This window comes from Molothrus aeneus, chromosome 7 (assembly GCF_037042795.1).
Source record: "Molothrus aeneus isolate 106 chromosome 7, BPBGC_Maene_1.0, whole genome shotgun sequence".
NCBI classification, from domain to species: domain Eukaryota; kingdom Metazoa; phylum Chordata; class Aves; order Passeriformes; family Icteridae; genus Molothrus; species Molothrus aeneus.
This window is the reverse complement of record NC_089652.1, coordinates 17785477-17810080: the sequence shown is the minus strand read 5'-3', so window position 1 is coordinate 17810080 and position 24604 is coordinate 17785477. Positions and strand designations below refer to the sequence as shown.

Below are 24604 nucleotides of genomic sequence, written 5' to 3'. Positions count from 1 at the left end.
CTTCTTGCTATTTTATCAACAACAGATGAAGCTTCACTTTAATTGCAAAACCTAAAATTAGTACTGAAAGTAGCATTTCTGAGGTATTTCACAAAAATGAATAAATGTTTGGCTTGGTATTTTGTTAATTGTCTCCAGGCACAGAGGCTCCAGGGTGTTGTTTGAGGCTAGAAACCCCCTGGCATCAAAACTAAAGCAACAGTTTCCAAAGCAGCTCCTGCAACTACTGCTGATAATCATCTAGCATTTAAATCCAGCCCATTGCTAATTCTTTTTTCTGCAGAAGATACCAGGATAAAAAGTCATCTTGAAATACACTAAAAAAGAGCTGGGAGAAACTGTGTGAAGGAAACACAAGAGTGACAAGTTCCAAACAGACTAAAAAACAGGCCATAAGAATTTCTGCTGAGATGCTGTTAATAACTGACTAATCCATAACTCGTTGTAAACCCAAGTAGAAAAGCAAAACTTCATCTTCACCCAAAGTGAAGCTGGACTCCATCAGAACAGAAGAGAAAAGTCTGGAAAGCATATTGAAATCATACCAATTATCTTTGTTGAAGGCTCCCCTTCAGAAGAAGTCAGCAGATTTCCACATCAATACTTCAGCATTACAACAGCACAAAGGCACATCTGCAACCAAACCCTGCATCTCAATAACATCTCGCCATAAATAACAGTCATAAGAAAGTCAGATTTCTTCAGACTCTAGTGGACAACATGCAAGGTTTGAAAGAAAACATCCCTACATCTTGTAAACTTAGAAGAAAAGAAAACGAAAAAGAAAAAGAAAGGATGCAACTGGCATATTTCCTATGGCTGCCTTTTTACAAACATTTTTCATCTTAACAATCTCAGCTTAATGCTCCCTCAGCTAGAACAGCATGACTGTTTGCTGTATTACATATTCAATCTGATTAGAGAAATTACCTATTTTTAAAATAACCCAGCAAGAAGAATACGGTTATTTTTAAGACCCAAAGCCCCTTTTACTACATGGTTTCAAAATCAGTTCCAACAGCACAGAAGATAGTGGCAGCATATCCATGAAAAAAGGTGTTGGAGTATGGAGCCACTTCAGAAGAACCTTCCCATCCAGTGTACAAGTCTGGCACAATGTATGACTTGGAAAGGGACAAACACCTATTTTTCTGAAAGTGGCATTTTGGCTGTTGTAGAAACCAGGCAGCTCCCATAAATAGCAATTCTGAAAGGAAACTGAACCAGAGCTTTTTCTGTCAGTTTATTAAATGGTCTCATAAACTCTCACAGGCAAAGACAAAGGAACTCTAAACCAACAACCCAAATATCTCAGACAAATTTGCTTGACACAGAACAAAAAGGAGGTATATATTAATTAAATCTTACAACAGCATATCTTAACTAACCCAGAAGCTTTGTTTAGTTTATTTAGGATAAGTAACTTACAGCCAGAATAAGAAACCCAAAGCCAGGCTCCTCCTGGTCTTCATTTGCGGTAGTTAGTCCACTGTTCAGTACACAGCAATCAGATATGTAAACTGCTCTTTGTCTATTTTAATACTGAAGGCACATAAGCCTTGGAAATGATCACCTCAGCTCATTTAGTATTGACTCACTTGCATATTCAACTCCAAAGCAACAAGGGACAGTGATAGAGAGCCCCTGAGCAAACTCCTGCCATTCACAAACCAGGGTAGCCCATGCCCTCAGCTGTGCTAGGAAGCATAGCCATCATCTACGATTCAATTGAGAAACAGAAGTGCTTCAAGGAATCTCTCCAATTTAAAGTTTTCCTTACAACTCTGCATTAAAATAAAAACCAAAACAACAAACAACAACACTTTCTCAAAAAGCATTAAAAAAACCCAACACTTTCACAAAAGCAGCTTTCTGACAGGGATGATACAATATTCTCAGTTTACAGACTACTCACCTTTCTGATACAATCATGCAGCTAATTAAAGTGAAAACACTCAACCACTTACATTTTTGCAAAGAACTGTTACTTTACCTTTTCTGAGGTAGCCTTCTTCTGACCAAAGGAAAACAGGCAAATATTTCATATTAGAAACAAAAACATTAGGGAAAAAAAACCCCAATCCATCTGCAGTACTTTTCCCTTCAAGCTTTCAAGAAAGTCCATGAAACAGCAAAAAAAAAAAAATTAATAAATTATTAAACTATCACTGTTTTTAAGAAGTCCGGATACTCTACACCATCAGCAAAGACACCCACTCAAACAGGTAAACATGTATTTCACAAACAGGCACCTGAACACCCCAACTCTATCACACATTGACGATTTCTCTGAAGTATTACAGAGGAAAAACTCATCTGCATTGCCTAAATAGCAATTACACACTGCCAAATCACACACACAGAACTGTAATAAAAGTAGTCGTAGGTCAAATAACAGCAATGACTCAGTAAAGATAGCCTGCCTGGTCTTTATTCTCAGGGGAGGGAGGGTTTACTGGTCAAGTACTTTATGACTCACAGTACAGTATATTAGAAATTTTCTATGTATTCTTTAGAATTGAGAGATTGCCCTTGTAGCTCAGTAGGTAGCTCTCCTGTTTCTGGCCTGCGAGGTCATAGCTTTAAGTCCCTGCTGAGGAAACTTAACAAGTTCCATCTATAAATAGAATGGCATTAGATGCTGCTACTCTAGCAAGGGTGGTGGCCTTTAGACAGGAAATTTTATGTTTTCATCTGTTCTGATACAAAAAAGAAACTGGACATAAAGAGGCATAAGATATTATGCTAAAGATGAATGACAAAGTGGGTTCCAAAATCCACTGTCACTTCAATCAGCATGATACTAACAAATCTAGCATTATCAAGCTATGATAAAGGCTAGACAAGAAGGCAAGAACAGTAATTTTCCTTCTCAATGAGAGTAAGTAATTAAATAAAATTACAGACTTTACAATATTTGAGACTGAAACCTCGTAGGTACAATACAATCAAAATTCGATTTGTGACATCAAGAGGCAACCTCAACATAAAACAAATTTTGGACTGCTTGATTAATAACAATGTTTGAACATTCATAGCTCTCTCTATCTGAAGAAGTAAAGTACCTCCTTGAGAGATATTTAATTATCATGGATTAATATGATACATATAAATTCTTGCTCCTAATATCCATATATTTGGGGAGGCTTGTTCAGCTCTCAGAACAACTATTTGTGAGAAATTTTTAAATGAAACCTATTTTAACACTTACCTGAGTTTATTTGTGCTTTCAAGTGTAACCACCTGGCCTTAGAGGAACACAGATTAAAGCTCAGGTATCAGTTTCATTTAGTCTGGCAATGTAATTTACTGCTCAATAAAGACAAAGGCTAACTCACTACAGTGATGACAATTTTCCAGCACCTGTTCCACAATCTGCACCCACATGCCCAGGAAAACAAATTCACTCCTCTGCTGGAGACAAAGCTGCAAACAGAATACTGTGAACAGCTCTGAGGTGCAAACCAACAAATTTTGTTCATATACACACACCAAAAGAAAAGAACACCAGCAATGTAACAGGAGATCAGGGTGATTTTATAATGTGATTTCCTGCATCTCAAACACACTAACATTATGTTCAAGGACGATGACAGAACTTGCAACATTCTTCTGCAATTTTTCAGCACAAGAGGTTACTGCCCTTCCTAATTATCTTTTTGCCTAAGTGAAAAATCTGATTAGTTAAAAGTTTTCCACAGCTGGCCAAATTAAGCTAGTTGATCCTGCACTGGCACTGATCAATCAAACAGGATGCTGGTGTACAAAATGTCTCCCTCTCTCTTGCAGGTGTAGGTTTCAAAGTAGTAGTAATTGAAACTGCATGAGAGAAGATTGACAAGAATCCCATCCTGGTCCTTTAATTCCACTATCAACCTTTTGGACAATAATGTACTAGTATTGAAAGCACACATAAGGCTCTTTTCTGCTCTTCATATCCTTCTACAAACAACTGCTTTTAAGCACCAGCCTTCATCCCAGGTCTTCTTCCATGTTCTTGTACTGAAATTTTGAAATTGCAACACACAATGCAAAACTAGTCTTGCAAATATAAATTATTTCAATTTTAGGGATGATTTTGCTAAAAGGAGTAGAGGAATGACATTTTCATAACTCTGTGATTAGAAAAACTTCCTATGTGAAATCTTTTTTTAAAGTCAAAACACTGTACGGTATTTAACCGAAAAAATCCCAAACAAAAAAATCTACAAAGAAAAAAACCCACAAGCACTAGATTAATACACAGACACAACTGCCAGTTTAATTTGAAAGCTTTCTCAGTTTCTGGGTTTAATATGGAGAAGTTACTGAAAGCCAACTGAAAGTTTAGCTGAACTATGACCTTTTGCAAATATTTTATTAAACCTTAATTCAGTTGCTCTAAAAATAAATAAGAAGAGAAAATTTCAATAGGTACTATCATCTACTCAATAGCATACATCAATACATCTGGATAGTGTAACACTAACAAATTGGATATGTGCAGACTATTTTTAAACTTTGGTAGCTTAGCAGTGAACGATTTGTATTTGTAAACAGGCAACGCTTTTTTAACAGGTGTCAATTGCACTTAGTAATATAAAACAAAACCAAAGCATCTTCAAAAATTTGAACCAAAATATGTCAAAGACAATACCACTTTTTTTAAGACAGATATGTTAACATCATTTCAAGGTGAATTTTGACACCTCATTCACATTATAAAGATGAAAAAACAGCTTCAGATATCAGAAGTGACAGAGTCAAGCTACAGCTGCATAAACTGAGCCACTGTGATTCCCAAAGCACAGAACACACATGCTGAAAGGATGAGATGTAAGTCATACTTTGTTCACTGAAATGTTAGTGCAGTGGAGTGTGGCCAAGTGATATCCTCACAAGCCTCCTCTCAGTAGCAGTTGGATTCCAGGAGCAGCAATCAGCAAGTATGGCTTCTTGTTAGAGAACATGGGGGAAATCATGTTCTCATCATGCCTCAAGCATATAAAATTAGCATATAAGATTAGCATCTTCATATAGAAAATACACACATTTTTATGGAAGTCAAAAAAATCAGCAAAAAAAGAGGATGTATCTTATTCAGTTAAATTACTTTATCAACACTTTGATTTTTGTGGGCAAATCAAGACACTAACAGTATTACTAAAGGTTACCATTAACCTTCATGATGGTAAAAAAATACAGTTAAGTCAACTTGATTTTAAATGCTGAGCAAAAATCAGCAAAAATATTGTCAAACCCAGTTTTGATTAGAGCTTTTTTCAAGTAAGAATAAACTACGCTCAACTGACATGATTCATAGCTATCAAAGCTTTAAGTAATGACAAATAGCTTTAGAAGTTATCTAAAACCCTGAAGGAGGCAGAACCAGGGGGTGGACTAAACATTTCCAGTTTTAACAAACATACAACTGCAGTAAAAGCAATTAAAGCTTTCTAGGAACCCACGGGCATTGGTCACACCAGTCACTTCCGTAAGACCGCAGGGGATGTTTACCCAGCTTCACAGCTCTTTCACTCCTACCACAAAGAACAAGATTTCACGGATTATCGGTTACCAATCTCCCCATCCTGATGCTAAAGGGCAGCTGGAGCTCCTCTGCTGTAAAGTCAGAGCACTTCAGAGGAGCTAAACAGGAGCTTCCCAGCCCTACGTGCCAGCACTGCCCCAGCACCGAGTCACTGTGAGCAGCAGGGAGCTGACAGGATCCTCTGCAGGACTGGCACACCAGGGATGCCACAGGTGAGCTCTCGAGCTCTCAGGTTCTTCCACAAAACCCAGTGTTGCCTGCCCTACTTGAAACATTAGGCATCCAACTCTAATGTCTTTTTATTAATTGAAAAGGAGCATTTGATAGCAAAGTACTTTTACAGACAAGCTTCCTCCCAATTTCTCTACCTTTGAAGAGAAAGACTGGATTTCATTAAAGAAACTAAAAATAACAGAAAAACGTGGAACATATTTTCTAGAAAACTAGGACTGCAGAATATCAGTGGGAAGAGAAATTCAAAAACATGAAGAGCTGTGGCTATTTAACACCCAGTATGTTCAAAACTTGACAGAGATATAGCAGTGACTAAATACTGATATCTACCATTTTCCTCACTGAGGATTGTTTAAGTATAATTTGTAAATTTACACTTGTAACAAAATTGCCATTTATAGTTCACCGTACAAAGAAAGAAATTTTCTACAAGTACTTGTGACCGATCTGCCATAAAAGTTGAAAGATGGTTAAAGCCATTAAACTGGGGAAGAGGGGCTATGATAACCTTCAAACAGCCTGCCTTCTGTCACCACACAAAACACTGCTGCCTCAGTCAAAACTGCAGTACACCTGAAACATGGAGAACAGAGCTGTCAGAAATGTTCCAAATTAAACCATGAAACTTGGAAGATGTACAAAGCTGTACCTTAAAGCCCATGTCAGGTTACTGTGGGACTGCAAACACCACTATCCAGGACAGACAACCATTTCAAAATTAAATCCCCCATTCACTCAGCCAGTAAGTAAGTAAGTATATCTGAGGTTTTCAGAACTGGGTGTGACCAAAAGTAAATTATACTCCTTCCCCTAAAAAACTGGGATAACATCTGAAATTTTTCTTTTTAAGTGTATGGAGACCAACTGGTTTAGTATAAGTATCAGTAAAGCATTTTCAGTTTGTGCACTTCTACAGAAAAAAAAAAATCTACAGAAAGTATCAAAACCCGAGAATGGATTGTTCTATTCTGCAGGGGAAAACTTAATTCTCTTGTTTGCTGAGCTAAGAGAATCTACTTTGTACTGTCACTAATCATGTATAAAAGTACAGTGGTGCTCAACACAAATTTACCTCTCCTTTCACTTGTCGTGTTACCCTACCATGTGTGGTTGCCTTGTGTTGCCTGTTTCTTTGCAAATATTTAATATACCTTAGACACCTAAACAATGTTTTTATTGATTTAATGAAAACCATATATCTCAAGAAAACTAACAGTCTAACAAGGATATGGAAATTTGAAGGCTGAAAATTCACAGCCACTTCAAGATGGGGGTATTGTCTCTTTTTAAATGAAGTAAAGAAAGTAGAGAATTAGCTAGATGGAAACAGAATTTCTCCTCATATTTATGCCATGTAAGAGCTCACCTGTGTACTTTGTAGTGGATCAACTCACAGGCAAAAAACATCTCAAAATACAAAGAGGTAACAACAGTGTATTGTTATGGCAGCTAAAAAAACAACAAATAGACCTTCTGTTCTAAAGAAAACACATTTTAACACATCCTCAATAAATAAAGAAAACAGGATCAAACTCTTCAGCCTAGAACTATAAAATACCTTTACTGAGCTACCCAAACTTTGTGTCACCATACTCAACTCCATTCCTATCAAGCCACTTTCTTACCTATTGTTACCTTAATTAATACAACTTGGTTAATTCTCAAACTGCTTTCTGCAAAATTAGCAACTGAACCAAGCTAAGTCAGAGCCTAACAAGCCTTTCTTCAGTATACTCAGGCATGCAGAGCTTTAAGTCTACAGCACAAATCCACAATGACCTGCATCTGACTTCCTGCCTGGCATCCATCAAAAGAAAAAGATCAATTCTCTGAGGGACTCTGCTTCCCATGCTGGCCATTACCACAGGCAGTAGTAGTGTGTATCACAACAGCACAAAGACAGGGAGCAACACTTTCAGTGCTCAAAGGTGAAAATGTGATCCAGATCAAATCAAAATGAAAACAAACACTAAATTTTTCATGCCTTGAAAATACACAATCCCCAGATCACTTCCTATTACAGCTCTTCCTACCAACATTTATAATTCTTATTTTCTCTTCACCTTCAACACCACCTCCTTTCCAGCTTGCTGGCATACAAGTCTCACCCTCCAGTCCCCTGCCTACTACCCTTGAACAGGAGCAGCCTACCAGGGTTCTTCTTAAGTCACTTTCTACTGTGACTGCAGAGATTCAGTGTTCAGTGTCCACCCATCAGGCTGAAAACTGACAGTTGGTTTCAGGGGACTGGCTCCCAAAGATACACAGTTCATCAGGAACTTGGACCAAACCCTGGTAAAAGGCAACAAAGAAACTTCATCCTCTCAGGATCTGCAAAGTCTAAGGATTTACAAAAGCAGCAGATTTCTACTTCCATTTCTGTCTTTTATTAACACATTCCATTTTTCCTTCTTCATGAAATTAGACAAGCTGCCATGCACTGCCAGCAAAAGAAAATGAAACATCATTACTGCAGATTTCCAAAAACCCAGTTTCTTTTTAAGTCTTCAGTACAAGGCTAATGAAGAAAGGCGTACCTGTTACATAGCAGAGGATGAGGATTGTCTTGGCTGGAAAAACCCGATGGCTTTGAATTGAATGGCAGAAGTTGAATTGTAATGGATATTTGCTCCACAGTTATTAATTACAGTACAACAATGCTGTCCTTAAGCTAGAGAAAACAGGTAAGTAAGTTTACGTACGCATCAGATGAAAGATCCCATCACAGGCGTTAATGTGAGACAAGAAGGAATTTCCTAAGCCTTGTCCAGTGTGGGCTCCCTTCACAAGGCCAGCAATATCCACCACATTCAGAAATGCTGGAATTTTGCTGAAATATAAAAGTTAGACGTTTCATTACTAAAGCATATTAGCCAACATTTTTGGCACAGAAATAAATACAGAACATGAAAATCCAACACTTCTTTGCTGAAACAAGTTAAACATCACAGTGTGGAATGCACAAGACAAAATTCCCCCCATCCCATGTAAAACATCCATTCTCTAAGTTCTCTGTAAATATTTATGTAAAATGAAGTAAACTAGTTCTGAAGTGTGGAATCAAATAGACACTACACAATAATCAAGCAGGCCTGGGAGGCTGAGGCATAAATACATCATGGGTAATGCATAGTTTTCACAGGACCAAAAGGATAAGACACAAAAGGCCATTGCATTCTGCTATTACACACCTCCAAGGTTACCATTTAGTTCAGCAGGTTATGCAACTTTCTCAGAAGAGCACTTTTTTTTTTTTAATACAGTGCTGGTTATAATTAGCAGTGACCAGGGTAATGCAAACAATTTGGAAAAAAGACAGATAAAGATAAGTTAAGATGGTATTATAATATAAACAGCTGTGATGTTTTCCACCATAGTGAACAGCAAAGGGTTAAGCAGACATGTTCACATCATACAGCAACAACAGAATAGTCATTAAGATCAAATTAGCTGACAAAAAACAGAAAGAAGCTTTTAAAGTAATGGGAAACTTACAAATTGCAAACCTTCTATCCTCCACAAATTCTCAACTTGTTAAAAAATGAACAAATAACATAATGGGCATTACACTTTTCATGTACACTAAACCAAATTACTTCTCAAAATCAAGCTGAATCAGGAAAAAACCCCAAGAAACCACTAAAACTTTGTGATTAGGTGTTGACTAAAAGAACCTTCATATGCTCTATGCAACTAACACCATCATCATGAACAGTGGCAGAGACAGACACAGTGATATGCTGCAAATCCCTCACTTGCAAAAGACCAGAAACTGCACACACCAGTCTCAAAACCTCCAGCTTGATGGCTCCAAAATAAATAGGTGGAAGAGTAGTTCATTCCCATCAAACACTTCATCACCATCATATTTCATGAGCACTATGCTAGAACTAATACAGCAGCTCACCATTTTACTGGCACTAAGTACAGCAGCAAACTCCCAAACCCACAGTTTCCACACAGCCCCAAGGAGAGGGGTGTGACCACCCAAGGCAGCATGGGTGAAAAAAGCTGATCTGGAAAGCACTCCCCCTGTTCTGTGGTGAGTGATCTCAACAGGAGATTCAAATCCAAAGATATAAATTCTGTGGTCCACCTTAAGATGCCTTTTCCGAAGACCTACCTTGGCAGTGCTGCCCACAGACAGAAACTACCACAAAGGTGGGAATGAGGGCTAGGGATAACCTAGCCAGTAATCTTCTAGGCAGTATTACACTTCTGAAATCTTTATTGTCCACAGCCCAAACGAAGCTTTATTTTTATTAGTGTGACAACTTGCTGATAAATATGTGTTTTCAAATACTGAATATTTGACAACATGACTGCTGTCAAATCTGTAACAGCAGGAAACTCCACCAGCAGGAAAACCACCTGTATCATCACAGTGCCTGGTATGGCAGCTATAGTCGAGACAGAAAAAAATGTAGATACATGGATCATTGTCTCTGCTCTGAGCAACTGACTTAGGTAGAACAAAACACAATTCCAACTTTTTTTCCTTTGGTGCTACCCCACTTTCATTTGACTGCAAAAAAAATCAGCAGATGTGCTTCCTTACTTCAAATTAACTCTCTTTGGGGAGATATGATACACTAGAATCTGTTTGAGCATGGACCATCAATTATTTCTGGAGGAAGGGTGACCTAAAGGTTTTGTTTTCAGCCTTGCTCTAACACTTCCAAAGAAAAATTATTTATTTCAAGTAAAATAATTTCACAATACAAGATCTGGACAAAATCTTTTTGTTTACTAAGGTGAAGCTCAAAGTGTCACTAAACCTGTCAGGTATAATACCTTAGGAACTTAGTGACATGCTCCATGTAATTAATACCTTTGTGATGTACTTAAAAAGAAACAATTATGTAACACAATACATATGTTACTTACATTCAGGTAACACAATAGTGACTTTAAACTTCACTAGGCCCATGAAAAGAAGGGCCCATCCTTGGGAAGACAGATATTGTGTGCTGCAAGTTAATGCTGTGGAATGCAGTCAAAAGTACATGAATATAAGTACACTATGAAGTAAACCAATTTTACAAATTTCACATGTTTGTCCCACTACATTTTTTTAACTACCAGTACACAAACTCAGAAGAAATCCTGATTTAAGACACTAGGAAGAATAACTCACATTCTGAAGACAGAAGCCAGTAAATATGAATGCATTAACCCAGTAACTCCTTTTGCCTGACACAAGAACTAACATACTTCAGAAGAAACTGCGGGCAACTTCCCAGTCCTTGCTTTTTGAGACTTAACTACTCAGCAGCAAGACAGAAAAAGCCACTCTTTAAAGCACTTCTCCATTGTCATTTTAAACTGTGTTTTAAGGAAAACAAAGGTGGTGTAAGAAATGTTCTATACTCCCCTCTCACCTTTCTGGTAGGATTAACCTCCCGGCCAGCCATCAGAACAATTCACACTTTCACTACAAAGATGCCACATTAGGGCAAGACAGATACCTTCATATGCAGATGGCCACTCTATCACCAGAATCAACCTCATTTGCTACACAATGGAAAGAAAACCCCAGCACATTTCTTTCACAGCTGAGTAACACAAGCAAGAGACCTTTGAAGTGTGTGGGTTTCCAGGGCGCTTTCTCACCTTCACTTTGGGTACCACAAAGCTCACATTCCAGGCAAATTAAAACTATTCCCGCTGTTAGACACCTTCCGGGTCTAAATCTCTGTTTCATCGTAAAAAGATGGACACACAGAAAAACAGAAAAAGGCACAAGGTGGTCACACTTGCCTTTAGTCTGAAGGACAAGGAGCCAATATTATGAAACTAAATAAACAAAGAACACTGCACAAAATGAGGGGAAAGTACGATATATATTGAATATGGTTTATTGAAGACTTAACTGCATTCTGCTGGTTTTTTCCTCCTCCTCTAAACATATTAATTTCAATTTCTTAAGATTCGTTAGTCAGCATTAGCATAATGTCACTGAGCCTCAAATGATCATCAGGAACAGGTGGCATCAACTGATCATTTGTACAAATCAGTGCTACACCAATCTACCATAAAGCATATCACAAGGATTTATAATATGAAACAGAACACCAAATCCAGAAGCGTCTCTATATTTTAACCACAGGTTTAATTCTTGAGCAGGGATTTTTTACCTCACTTTGAAAAACATCAGCATTGAGTTTGTGTTAGTGTACTAGCTTCACTGTATGAGCAACCATACAGTAAAGAGCACAAGACCCACTGGGCCAAATTAAGTACAGTTTTGCAGCCTGGTGGTTAGGGCATTTTCAGGAATAAAAGGCTTATGCATCCATAGGGTTACATATTTTGCAGAAAAGAGAAATTCTTTCTTCCTGAAAATTCATACAACCTAAGTAAGAGTCATCTGTTAGCATTCAAAATGACCTGAAGTAAAAGCAGCAAGACAGAGAGAGAACATGTATGTGGTGGCAATCTCTTTGAGAGCCATTCAGCTCTCAGTCTGTCCTCACTGCTATTTTTGGCTCATTTCCAAACAGAACAGTTTGGAACTCCCTCTTCCAAGAGACTGTTACAGCTCCCACAATCAATCATGCAAGCAGTTTTGACCAATGTAAGCAAAATCCCTCACTGGGCAGTTAAAGGAATCTGTTTCCAAAGAACGAGGTACTGCAGATGAACCCCGGTCATTTCCATGCAAGAATGATTTCATTAATAGCATTTTACCCATAGTACTGACAAACAAGACTTGAACCTAATGGCACATGAACCAGAAGTGAAAAATCTGCTAATTAAATTGTGCTTATATGAATTATAAGAAGGTAAGAGAGACTCAATGTGGACTACAACACATGCTCCGTGTCCTGTACATGCCCAACACCTGCATTCTCAAACTATTCAGTAAGTTATTATACCAACAAAATACAACTAATTTCATTTTGCCTTCTCTCATCAGGCAGAAAAGATGGCTCAAGTCACCATTACTTAAGACTTTTCATTCAGTGCTGACAAACAAGCAATGCCAGAACACACATCACAGCCCAGCTGATTTACACAGCTCAGAACAAACTGAAGAGCAGGCTAAGTCAGTAACACCTAAGGAAAAAGAACATTAACAACAGGATATAGTTACCAATTGCCAACAATTTTCATTAAAAAATGGAATTCTTTTACAGATGCTGATAGTTTAGAGTCCCAGCCTGCTAAGTTATTGATCTCTCACTTGGAAACTACAGGTGGTTTCTGTTTACATAAATGCTCTTCTTAAACATAGCCCAAGTCCCACATGACGTCCCTCAAAGTCCCACTGCTGATCTGGTTTCTACAAAATGCTTTCCAGCAACTGTTTACATAATTTTGACTTTAAAACTTTATCATGTATCTGAGTATGCTATCCTACAATGAGTCCAAGGGAACTTTCATTTAATATTGCAGAAGACTTTTCTGATCTAGACAGCAAAGGGATTTACTCAGATTTACTTCAGTAACCATCACTTGGGCAGTAAAGAGCTAAATGAATGCATTTTATCAATCTGCAATGCAACAGAACAAATCAAATCAATCTGCTGACAAAAAGAGATCCTGAAGTATAATGGACAGTGGTGGAATTTAAGAGGGGTCTGAATACCTAGTTAAAACTTAGATATTATCCTCCTTTGAGATAACCAAAATGAACTTTAAAATTTAAATTTGAAAAGGACATCCAAGACAGATTACAAATAGTCTAGGTGGAAGAGAAACATTTGTGTTTGCAATAAACTTTGTGTTTGTGAACACGTGTGGAAGGCAACTCACAGGTGCAAACCAAGAATGAGACAAATACTGACAACTTTTAAAGCAGTTTGATTCATCCCTTCTCTCGACTCACTCCTGCTTATAATCTCATTTGATTTAAAGCAAGAGAGGAAGCAGAAACATAAGACTTCAAAATGACCTTTTCATTAAGATTTTCAGACAGGCTGATTCCTATCAGAAAAAGCAGTAGTTGGGTGTAATTACTTACAGTTAGGCTGCAGTTAATTACCTTAGGCTCACAGTGATTCTTCCTGTACTTCTTTTAGTTAGTCATGTAACTTAAAGTAGAAAAAATGTAAATAATCGCAGTGAGGAGATTACTGGGGCACAAAACAAATGAAATAAGGAGGAAACTGCAGTTTCCTCTATCACCTTGGTGAAAATCATTTTGAGGCTGGACTCCAGTGTCACTTGAGGCACATCTCCTCATCAGGCACAGCACACCACAACTGTGGCAACAGGCAGGGGGACCTATGGCCTAAGAGTGGTGGGTACATACACCCAGAGGCTTTCAAGCTATTTGTGAGCTAGAACACAAATCACTGCTCAAATTACATGAGTTTGACATGCTTACATTAAAAAAAAGTAGTTCTATGTTTAAGGTGATTAAGCAGCACTTCAATTAAATTTAGAACAAAAAATACACAAGAAAATAGCTTCATTAAAGCTTTTATTAAGTTACTAAAATTTCTTCAGATGCACTATGTGCACAGTTCTTCTTTTGTGTGAGATACTCATCACTCCTAAACACACAGTGTCCCATAAAATATTAATTGCAGTTAACAGAGCAACTCTTTCTGGCTTCCATGTCATAATTTTCATGTCAGGAGCTACTTGTTGAGATGAAAAACATCTCTTTTCCATTACAGAATTAGCAGACCTCATCCTCTGCTACCTACTTAGTATTCATAGATAGGTGGGGGGGAAATACACCTTTCTGCTTTAGTTCCAGCTGAACTCAATCAGTCTACAGAAAATAATCTCTTTCCAGTTACAAAACTGGAACTAATCCAATCATTAGTCTGTAAAACCTTGCTTGAAGGTATCTGTACTGCAGTAACAGAGGAAGGAGGACAACAAAATTAAAAATCAACCATCTCCTTTCTGAGAAAGCTACACATGGGCACAATGTAACAAATGAATTTTCACCGAATGTTGTATGAAATTTATAACAAACAAATAAGTAGCTTAAATACATACATTAAGTTAGTAGCATAATATAAACAAATACTTTAAAATCGCAAGCATTCAGAGTTGTGTTTAATATATTAAGGTTTCTTTTTTTTTAGCACCCACAGTTTCATTCACACCAAAAAAGCACACAGTAGTAACATTAAAGCTCAAAGAAATCATCTATATCATTTGGCAGCAACATAGCAGCTTTTACTGTAAGTTCTTAGAGCCCACCTTCTGTGTACAGTCTATATCATTCAACTTATTTATTGTCAACAGTCACATACATCCCACTGCTGCAGAAAGAAAAAAAGCATAGGTTACAAGTTCTGCCAGTGTACCTTAATCTATTAAATACAGATTTACCTGTAGATAATCATCTCTGAATTTTGCCTATGTGATTTCATTTACAAACATTTACACTTCCAATTAATACCAGTCAGCCGTTAGCCTGGGCTAACAAGTGACAGCACAGCAGTCCCAATGAAGCTGATGCATGTCTCTCTTCTCTTTTGGAGAGAGGAATGGATCTCCAAGCAACAAACAGTACCTCGAGATCCCAACTGTTTCTCCAATAGCAGATCAGCAGAACTAACTCCCACCAGCAATGCCCCGGCAATAGAGTCAGTCTGGCTGCAGCAGAGCAGTCCCAGCTCAGTGGCACAGACAGCAACTGCCAGCCCAGCCCTGTCCCTCTCCCCTCTCCCGGCTCCCTGCAGGCACCAAGGCAAGATCACTCTGTCCTGTCACACATTATTTCAGTTAAGACAAAGTCACCCCTTTTTTCTTTTCCCCATCTCCCAACAATGACTGCAGTTCTGTGAAGACTAAGTGTAACATATGGGAAATAAAAACTCGAATGCTTTAGATTTTGAAAGACAAAATCTTGAGGCTAGACAAGAGTCCAATTTAAAGAGAATTCACTGTTTATAAACATTCTGTGTGCACAGATGGATTACATCTACTAATCCAAACAAGTAGAAAATTACCACAGAACGTATTACATAAAGATGAAGAACAAAATCAAGACTATACAGATAAATTAAGACATTTAAATTACAATTCAGTAGCCTATCTTTGTGACTACAGCCTTGTTTTACTGAGTTAGTCTGAGGCAGATAAGCACAAACAGCCCAGTAAGTTACCTCAGTCTAGTGTTCTACTGGACTACCACTAATTATCTCTGCTTTATTACTGTTACAGTGAAATACAAAAATCATATAAGCAGCAGAAGTGAACTCAGGAGATATAACTATCCACTAATGCCCACATCCATTAAGTAACAAATGTCTGTAGAAAGTCAAAAGACCATTCAAATAAAAGCTGATTATCCAGCTTGTTATCAAACTCAGTATATTTACAGAGTAAAGACAGAAAATATACTATTTTCATTAATACTTTAGAGCGATGAGTTAGGAGGGAGGGAAGGAGAATTTGTGAGTCAGAGAACATACATACAAGTATTTACAATCTTAGCACTCCTTGAGAAGATAGATGGCCAAAGGCAGGGTGAGGGAAGAGGTAATAATCTCCTTGTCACTTCAGCTATTAATATGGGAGTAGCCCTTCATAGCTAAGAGAGAATAAAAACGGATTATTGACATGGCCAAAGCAGCACTAATAGTACAAGTTAGAAGAAAACTGTCAACAAAACTTAAAAGCTATGTCATTACCTCTGCAGTCAACAGCCTGAAAGCTCTGTCTCTAATTCAGCAGTTTTAAGATCCATGCAGTTACCATCATGCTTAATACTGACTTGAGCAGGAAAAACAAGATAACATGTTATAACAATCCACCTAAACAAACAGCTTCATATTAATGCAGTATTTAAAAACTGCACAATAGTTACAAATGGAAACAGCTTGCTTAGACCTGAAAATTAAGTCAGAAAATGGATTTTTGGTTAGCAACTAATCAATCTTTTTTAACTGTGGGTGAGATCTGGCTCTAAAACTGAGGCCCAAGAGTTGGAAAAAAGCACATGTGTGCATGCTAGTTTGCCCTATGATTTATGTACACTCACTTGATTCAAGATACCTCTGCAAGTAACTGCAAACTAAAATTAATGAGTCACAAGTCCCTATTTAAGTTTCTGTTTTCTGAAAGCACCTTAAATTTTGCAGTTCAAGCAAAAAAAAAAAAAAAGAAGTTCCCCCATTGAACACTGAACATACACAGCAGATTACAGTCAATAGCAAAAAAAAATAATGTGACAAAATTAACACACTCCTGGAATAATGAAAGAATTGGGACAAAGGTACAAGTAGCAGAGCCTACTGAAAGGAGAGAAAGGAGAGAAAATCGGGGACAAAAAACTACTGCCCGCAAAACTTATTGCCAAATAACTGAGGATGCAGGGATAATGACAGATATTTGTTTATAGAGCACATACAACACTCTGAATGCTTCATAGAGCACATACAATACTCTCAATGTTTCGAAGTATAGGGTGGAAATCTTTCAAATGAGCAACCTTATGACAAGTTAGGTATGTCCACTACTGTTTATTTTCCAAATCTCTTCAGAAGATCCTCCATGGCACCTGGGAGCAACCACCTTCAAAGACAGGAACAACTAGCACCAAATGGTGCTGAGCAATGATTGAGAGCTCCTACATTTACCATTCTTATAAAATAAAGGTCATATCAGGGGCATGAGAAAGGTAAAATGCAGGTAGACATATAATTTCACATTCTATAACGATGTCAGTAACAAACTTCCAGACATTATAGTTGCATTAAACTTTCATGAAAATTTTTGGTTCAGTAATACTACTTCAGCTGCCTAACTGCAGAAAAATATTAAGCATTACCTTGGAGGTTTGTGATACTGGCATAGGAAGTCAAATCTGTCATCTGGCACAGGCACTCGACTCTCATTCGGATCAATAGTACAGAAAGGAAAATTTTCAGCTGCCGCTTGACTCTTTGTTAACACATTGAAAAACGTTGATTTCCTATAAATGACATACAAACATTCTTAAAGTAGCTCAATTTAGAAAAGTACTGGATTAAACCCCATTTTAACTCAAAGGAATAGTGAGCTTTCCATTTACTTCAACAGCAGTGACTTTCCCCTGATTCTAGCAGAAAGCACACACCTCTGGAATGCCCCACTGAAACCCAGTGATGCTTAACTCTCCTCCCTACCTTTTAAAATTCCCCTAAGCATGTATATTGTACACACATGTTAGCAAAAAAGAGTTAAGTCAAAAGCAAGGCACAGCCCTACTGGCTATTTCTCATTTTCTTCAAGTACAGTGAGACACCAGTAAGGATGCTTGAAACTTTTCTTTTAACTAGTTTTGCCATGACTCACCCTTTCCACAGGTGCATATTGCTCCTTAAGATTTATTTACATTGTGACACAATTTCAGTATCTTAGCAATAAAAGTCAACAATGAAAAGAGAAAAAAAGTGGCACAAAAAGCAAACCACATCAGTTAATCAGTTACCAATAATCTTTGGTGCACATGAAGATACAGTTATACCTTATCAAACTATTTTCATCCTTGTTAAGTATCAGTGGCAACAAGCCTACTCTACCAGGGGAAAAAAAGAGAACACTTTCCCTTAAACCCTTATTTTGTTAGCTGGCATCTATTAAGCCAAAAGAGCAATTCTTGATTTATTAACTCTCAAATTTTCTACAGTAAATATCCAGGGTGTTGTGATTTTCAGAGCTGCTCTGCATACAGCCAACATGCTCAAAAGTTACTAACAATTTTCTCTGGAAGTTACGTCATAACATAATTGAAAATGGTATTTATCCTCATTGACAGGCAGTACAATGCTACAGCTAATTATTTCCTTCATGGAGTACATCTTAGCTACACCCTGAAAAATAAAATAAATTATAATGAAAACATAAGAAAGCAGTGCTTCCGGCTTTAAGACACGCACACAATCTAATTTCTTGAAGATTTAAAGATTGAGAATGGTGAGATCTTCTCTTAGTAAACAGGATAGACAAATTAATACCAAAAAGCTTCACATGTATATCCTCCAGGTAAACAATTCATCCTGCTTTCCAAATAGAACTCCTATGAGGAGCCACAACAACTACAGATAAGAAGCATGACAGAAATCCATTATTAACATTCCAGCATCTCTTCCAAAGTGTCACTTAGGCTTGTCTCACTGAGAAGACTTCTCCTCTGAAGAAGTTTCAAGAAAGTCTTCTTCACTGCTAATGACATGGAATAATTAACCCCTTCCTGTGCACATCATCCCAAAACATAAAAGGAATTTGTTGTGCACGTTTGCCTAAGTATTTGCACGAAAACATGCATTACGTATACACAACAGTGGAAGTAAGAAAATAGAAAAGACAAAGGACACAGAGTTTTATGAAACTCAGCAATTACTAAGACTTTTCCTTTCTTTGAACCCTTCCCTATTATCTTGTCCAGACTCGTACACACCTGCCTATCGCTGCCAGTTTTGCGTCGCTCCAGCTGCAAGTACTTCCAGCTAAAGATGGAAGCGCATCACTGAGCAGTGAGACTCGTGTCCCCCAGCTCCTGTCCGCACCCACGCAGCGCCCCAGCTCCTGCCCTGCGCAGGGGCACCCGCGGGAACACCGAGCAGCCTCCCCAACAGTCCCCCAGCACCTACCCCACGTTCGGCAGCCCGACGATGCCGATCTTCAGGGACGTCCCGAACCTTCCGATAATCGGGTGCGACTTAACCCCGTCGCCTCCCTTTTTCGGGGGCATCTGCAAGCAGAGGAGGGCACACTGAGCTCCCCGCGACACCCCCGCGCACCCTCCACGCCCCGTCCCCTCCCGGCGCGGTGCAGCGGCCCAGCCGGGGCCTCCGCCTCCAGGAAGCCGAGGAGAGGCACCCGCGCGGCGGCGACGGCCGGGGGCCGTGCGGGGCTCCTGCGGCCGGGCAGGCGGGCGGTCCCGGCGGTGGTCGCGGTCCCGGCTCACCTCGGCGCGGAGCCGCCTCGGAGCAACAGCGCCAGGGGCCCCTCGCACGCGGACGCGCCGGCGGAAGGGGCGGTGCAGCCGCGGGGGAAAGGTCGCGCCGGGCGGGAGGGGCGAACCCCCGGTCCCGCCCCGGCAGCGGCGGCACGGCCCGAGCAGTGACAGCGCGGCACAGCCCCGGCCCGGCCGGGCCGCAGCTAACAGCAGCGGCTGCCGCGGAACGGCGGAGCGCCCGGAGTCACAAATGCGCGCGCAAATCACAGAATCGACGAGGCTGGAAAAGACCTGAGATCACGGAGTGCAACCTATGCCGAAACACCACCTTGTCAACTAGACCATGGCACTCATAGACCATGGCGCTGAGTGCCACATCCAGTCTTTCCTTAAACACCTCCAGTAACAGACACTCCTCCACCTCCCTGGGCAGCCCATTCCAATGTTTAATCAGCCTTTCTGGGAAGAGATTTCTCCTCATGTCCAGCCTAAACCTTCCCAGGAACATCTGAAGAAGACCATGTCCTCTAATCCTGTCACTGGGTGCCTGGGAGAAAAGGCTGACCCCTACCTGGCTACAGCCTCCTTCCAGGGAGAGGTAGAGAGTGATGAGGTGACCCCTGAGCCTCCTCCAGGCTAAGATCCTGGTCTTCTGTTTGCCAACCCATCTACACCAGAGCAGGAAGCACTGGAAAGGTAAAATAGCCCATGCCCAGAGAAGTGCCATAGCCAGAGAATGCTTTTTGGATTCAAAGGAGTGCTGGAGCTTAGGCACACCACTAGATTTTTGTGCATGCTTATCTAGATAAAAAGGCATATGGTCAGGAGAGCCTTGTAAATACATTGTGATTGATTTATAACATTTACATGGCAAATTAATAAAATAATCTAGGAATAAAACAGAGAGGTTTTGAAGAACAGATGAAACATTTAGAATCTATGAAAAATTAATTGTAGAAAATGTTACAGAAGGACTCAGATCAGGACTCTTAAAAAAACTACACATTTTCTTGAACTCAGGCTCTGCTTCTCTGAATCATTAAAGACAGGCACCATCAAGTGTTGCCTGCTATGAAAATTGAAGGAGAGAAGGCAGTAAAAACTATTCTTATAGCATGCCCTATTTTAAGGCAGTAAGACAAAATTCTCAAAACTTGAAAAACACCAGAGTGAAGGAGTCAAGGTGAGAGTATCATCAGATATATATCATATCAGCCACAGTAAAAGGAATATACTATTGAACATATTTCTGAATTTTTTTTTAAGAAAGGACACTTTTACTAAGCCTAATCTGAAATTATACATAAAAAAATGTCTGTTACAACTTTTATATTTCAGTGACATGAGATTTTTGCAACAATAATATTGAGGAAGAGAATGCTGTACCTGTTCAGAGTTTTTCTATTAGTATAGAGATAATAACAGATTTTTGCTGGTAATATATTTATGTGGTCTTTCTACTGTCTTAAAATCTATCATTATACACATAAGAGGGGGAAAAAAGTATATCATCTAGTTCAGATTCAGATACAGTTAGTTGTTGAATAAAGCTAATGTATTACTACACCAAACATTCAGTAAAATTGAAATTAACAGAAATTATTATAAATTCAGTGTAGCACCAGCACCCTTCACATCCATAAATTACAATCTTCAGTAATCAAATTTAGTTTCCTTTTCAGGAACAAAATGAAAACATCATTGTTTTCCACCCTTCTAAAGTTCAAGACTCTTTACCTGTCCTGAAAGCAGTGTTTTGCAGGACTTCTTCACAGAAATAGTACAGGATGGATTTGCCTACCTCTATTAATAAGGCCACAAACTTTCTGAAAGGCTACTTTTAGAGAGCTTTTCTACTTATTAGATTTTCCCACAATCTAAACCTCTTGTCAGACTATTTTGTTGTCCAATCTAGGCACAATAGCTCTCAGCAGATGAGGATCTTGTCTTCTTAAAATAAAAATATTTAACTTACCAATTTGTAAGCCCAACACAGGTGTAAAGCATAAGCAGTCTGATACACGAAGTAAAGGAGTGTGTGTTTGTGTATACACAAAAAAAAAAGCCTACCATAGGTATAATTTTGATTTTAGCTGGGGAAAACAGCTGAACTGGAAGAGAAAAAGAAATTAAAATCCTGCCTGCTTTTGTTGCAGTACTTCAATGTGACTACATATGGTACCAAAGTCAGCGATGTGTGTACAAAAATGTGCAAGTTCGAATGTAAGTTTTTAATTTATGCTCTTCATTTAAGGTACTGTAAAAATGGCCCACTTCTCCCCTTCCCTCTCCCCCTCTATAGCTCCTATATCTAACTTACTGTTAGCATGGCCACTTCACTAAATGCAGATACAGGACTTCAAAGCATATGATTCTTTCAGCTAGAAATTGACTCATGACCACGTAACACTTCATCTTACATGCTTTTGATTTCAAGTTGCTTTTAAAGACAAGGTTTGCCTTATTTGGCTGAATTTTCTATCCAAATCTGTCATAATGCTGAAAACCTCATTTTAAACTGGCATACATAGTTTAAACCATAATAATCTTGACCATATTACATAAAAAATGTGTTTTATAAGTTTAATGGAAAAAACCACTAACATCTAGAAAGCAATCATCTCAATGTCAACTCTCCAACACTGAAGTACTGCACAAATACAGCTTATTGTACAGCTGGATCATGTGCAGAAGCCAAACAGCCCTGGAGCAACTCTACCTGATTAAAAGCAATGTTTAAGAGACAGTAATAAAACAAACAGTTTATTGTTTCTGCCACCAACAGTCTTTGCTTTCTGCTGCCCAGAACATATATTTACAGCAAAGTCACCATTAACTGCAAAAGTAAGTGATTTTGTAGAACTGAGAGAATAAAGACAGAGCCCCTGATCCTTGCTGTGACCAGGTAATATTCAGTGCAGCCCAGGGGGTGAGAAGAACACAGCTGCTTTTGTACACTCCAGCTTGGAATTACCCAGGTCCCTGCCACTTGAAGGGAGCCAGATGACTCCCAGTAATAAATACACTCAGTACTAAAAAGAAACACTACTCAAGGGCATGATCTAAACTAAATGGTGTTCATTGAGTTCTGTGAAGTTTAAAGGTAGTCATCACACAGCTGAACTGTTCCTGAATACAGTATTTTTAAACGTTACATTTGGAAGAGTTTAACAGTGTTCTTCTAGCTGTGGATTTGGCTGATTTCATAGAGAATCTGAACTTAGTCCATTCTTTATACACTTCATACTGCCCTTTGCATTTTATATTTATGCATTTCTATTCTTTTGTATTGATAACTGTCCTTGTTTTAATGGTAACAGATTAGTGGTTAATGGGGTTAGTGCAGCTCCAAAGATGGGCAGGACTGCTGTGGTGGCATAAAACATCTCTCTCACTCCTTTCTGTGGCATCCCAGACTCTCTCAGTCTAGTAGCATCGAGTGCTAGTGCAGAACAGCCTGATCTGCCACATATTATTAATATTTCTAGATCATACCTCTGGAAATATCAGCTGAATTTCATAACTTAAACATGGACAATGTCTCTAACAAGCATAATGCATACTGAGATGTTCATAGTGAGAATAGTGAAAGAGATTTGCTCACAAGAGAGAAAGGCAAGAAGAGAGAGGTTCTATAGTAGGACAAATTACCAGTGAATTAATAAAATTTCAGTTCAAGAATGACAGGTCTACTTTAAACATTCCAGTACCTTTGCAAAATAAAAGTACTACTATAAAAGAAAAATATTTTTATGATTAATACTAATAAAAACAGAGAAAAATTAAATTGGGACTGATCATGAGGTGAGCAATACTAGGGTTTTTCTACGTCTCCAAGAGGCATTCTAGCATGACCTTTTTTTCAACAATTAAACCATCTGACAAGAAAAAAAACGTTAAAACAAAAGGAATGGTAGTGGTCTAATAAACAGATGTAGATTTCACTTTATTTAGCATTGTAGATGGTAGCACTGAATTGTGTACTAATCAAGTTACTTAACAGTTAAAAAACTATGAAAAAGGAACATAAGTATTAAATACTTCTCATGCCTTGAAGGTTATTATTGAACATGAAAGAAGATCCTCTAATTTATAAGTAGGGAGACTTCTGTCTCTGAATTTGGACTATACCTGTGTACTTCAAAAAAAGAAAGCAAACAAAAATTCAAAACCAGCCCACCCAGCAAGAATGCTGACTAGGAATAAACCCACAGGTGGACTTATTCTTGAATCACTTTTTTGCAATCTTTGAGCAATGTTCAGCAGTCTGAGAGACACCAGCAAGAAAGAAACCTTATGGAAAATAAAATTACTTTTCTATAAAGGTCTCTAAACTCTACATTTTGTGTGGGGTACAAGTTTGAAGTTACAACATCAAAAGCTAAAACAATGTAAGTTTTGGCATTTAATGTAGATTTTTAACTGTGTGCAATTAAATGTCTATGCAAGAATAGTAGACTCTTGCTAGCTTTAAAAGACATTTCTTCTTTCTCTTCTAGGGCACAAAAATGTTTGTTATGTAACTTCTTAGGATAGATAGAATGACTTCATTTATTGAACACAGCAGAAAAATGTATAGAGAGATCTGGATAGTTGAACTTCAAAACATGATCTCAGAAAAAAAAAAGCCACAAACCTCATTCTGGATCTAATGCAGATTGAGCAGTTATATTCTAGCCTCATAAGATACATTCTATTTTGATGGAAGAACAAAATGAGATACCTAATAAAGTATGCTAGTTAGGTGATAATGATACATTTTATACACTACATATTTGCAAAATGACTGTAAAATGAAAACCAAACAAAATATTGAAAGACATCATGCAGCAATTCTGGAAATCTTTAAAATTTTTTCCGTATTATATTTAATCTACCTCTTCTGATTGTAAAGTATTTTATAACCTGCGTTCAGATAAAAGGGATTAATCATAGTCATCTACATTTCTAGAGGTCTAGAAAAAGAGTTACTTGTGGGAAGTAGT

At 38.4% G+C, this 24604-nt stretch overlaps 1 protein-coding gene across 4 annotated transcripts in view; it reads right to left on the bottom strand.

Annotated features, from left to right (window-relative positions):
* Positions 1–24604, bottom strand: part of OLA1 (Obg like ATPase 1) — a 127104-nt gene that overhangs the window by 72930 nt on the left and 29570 nt on the right. For 3 of the 4 annotated variants that reach the window (XM_066553722.1, XM_066553725.1, XM_066553724.1), the window contains exons 2-4: positions 19312–19412; positions 17508–17651; positions 8467–8594 (exon numbers count right to left, since the gene is read on the bottom strand). In XM_066553722.1, the coding sequence (XP_066409819.1) occupies positions 8467–8594; positions 17508–17651; positions 19312–19412 (373 nt within the window). Of the gene's footprint in view, positions 1–8466; positions 8595–17507; positions 17652–19311; positions 19413–19628; positions 19736–24604 lie in introns of those variants that run through there. The other variant, XM_066553723.1, reaches the window with a different exon arrangement.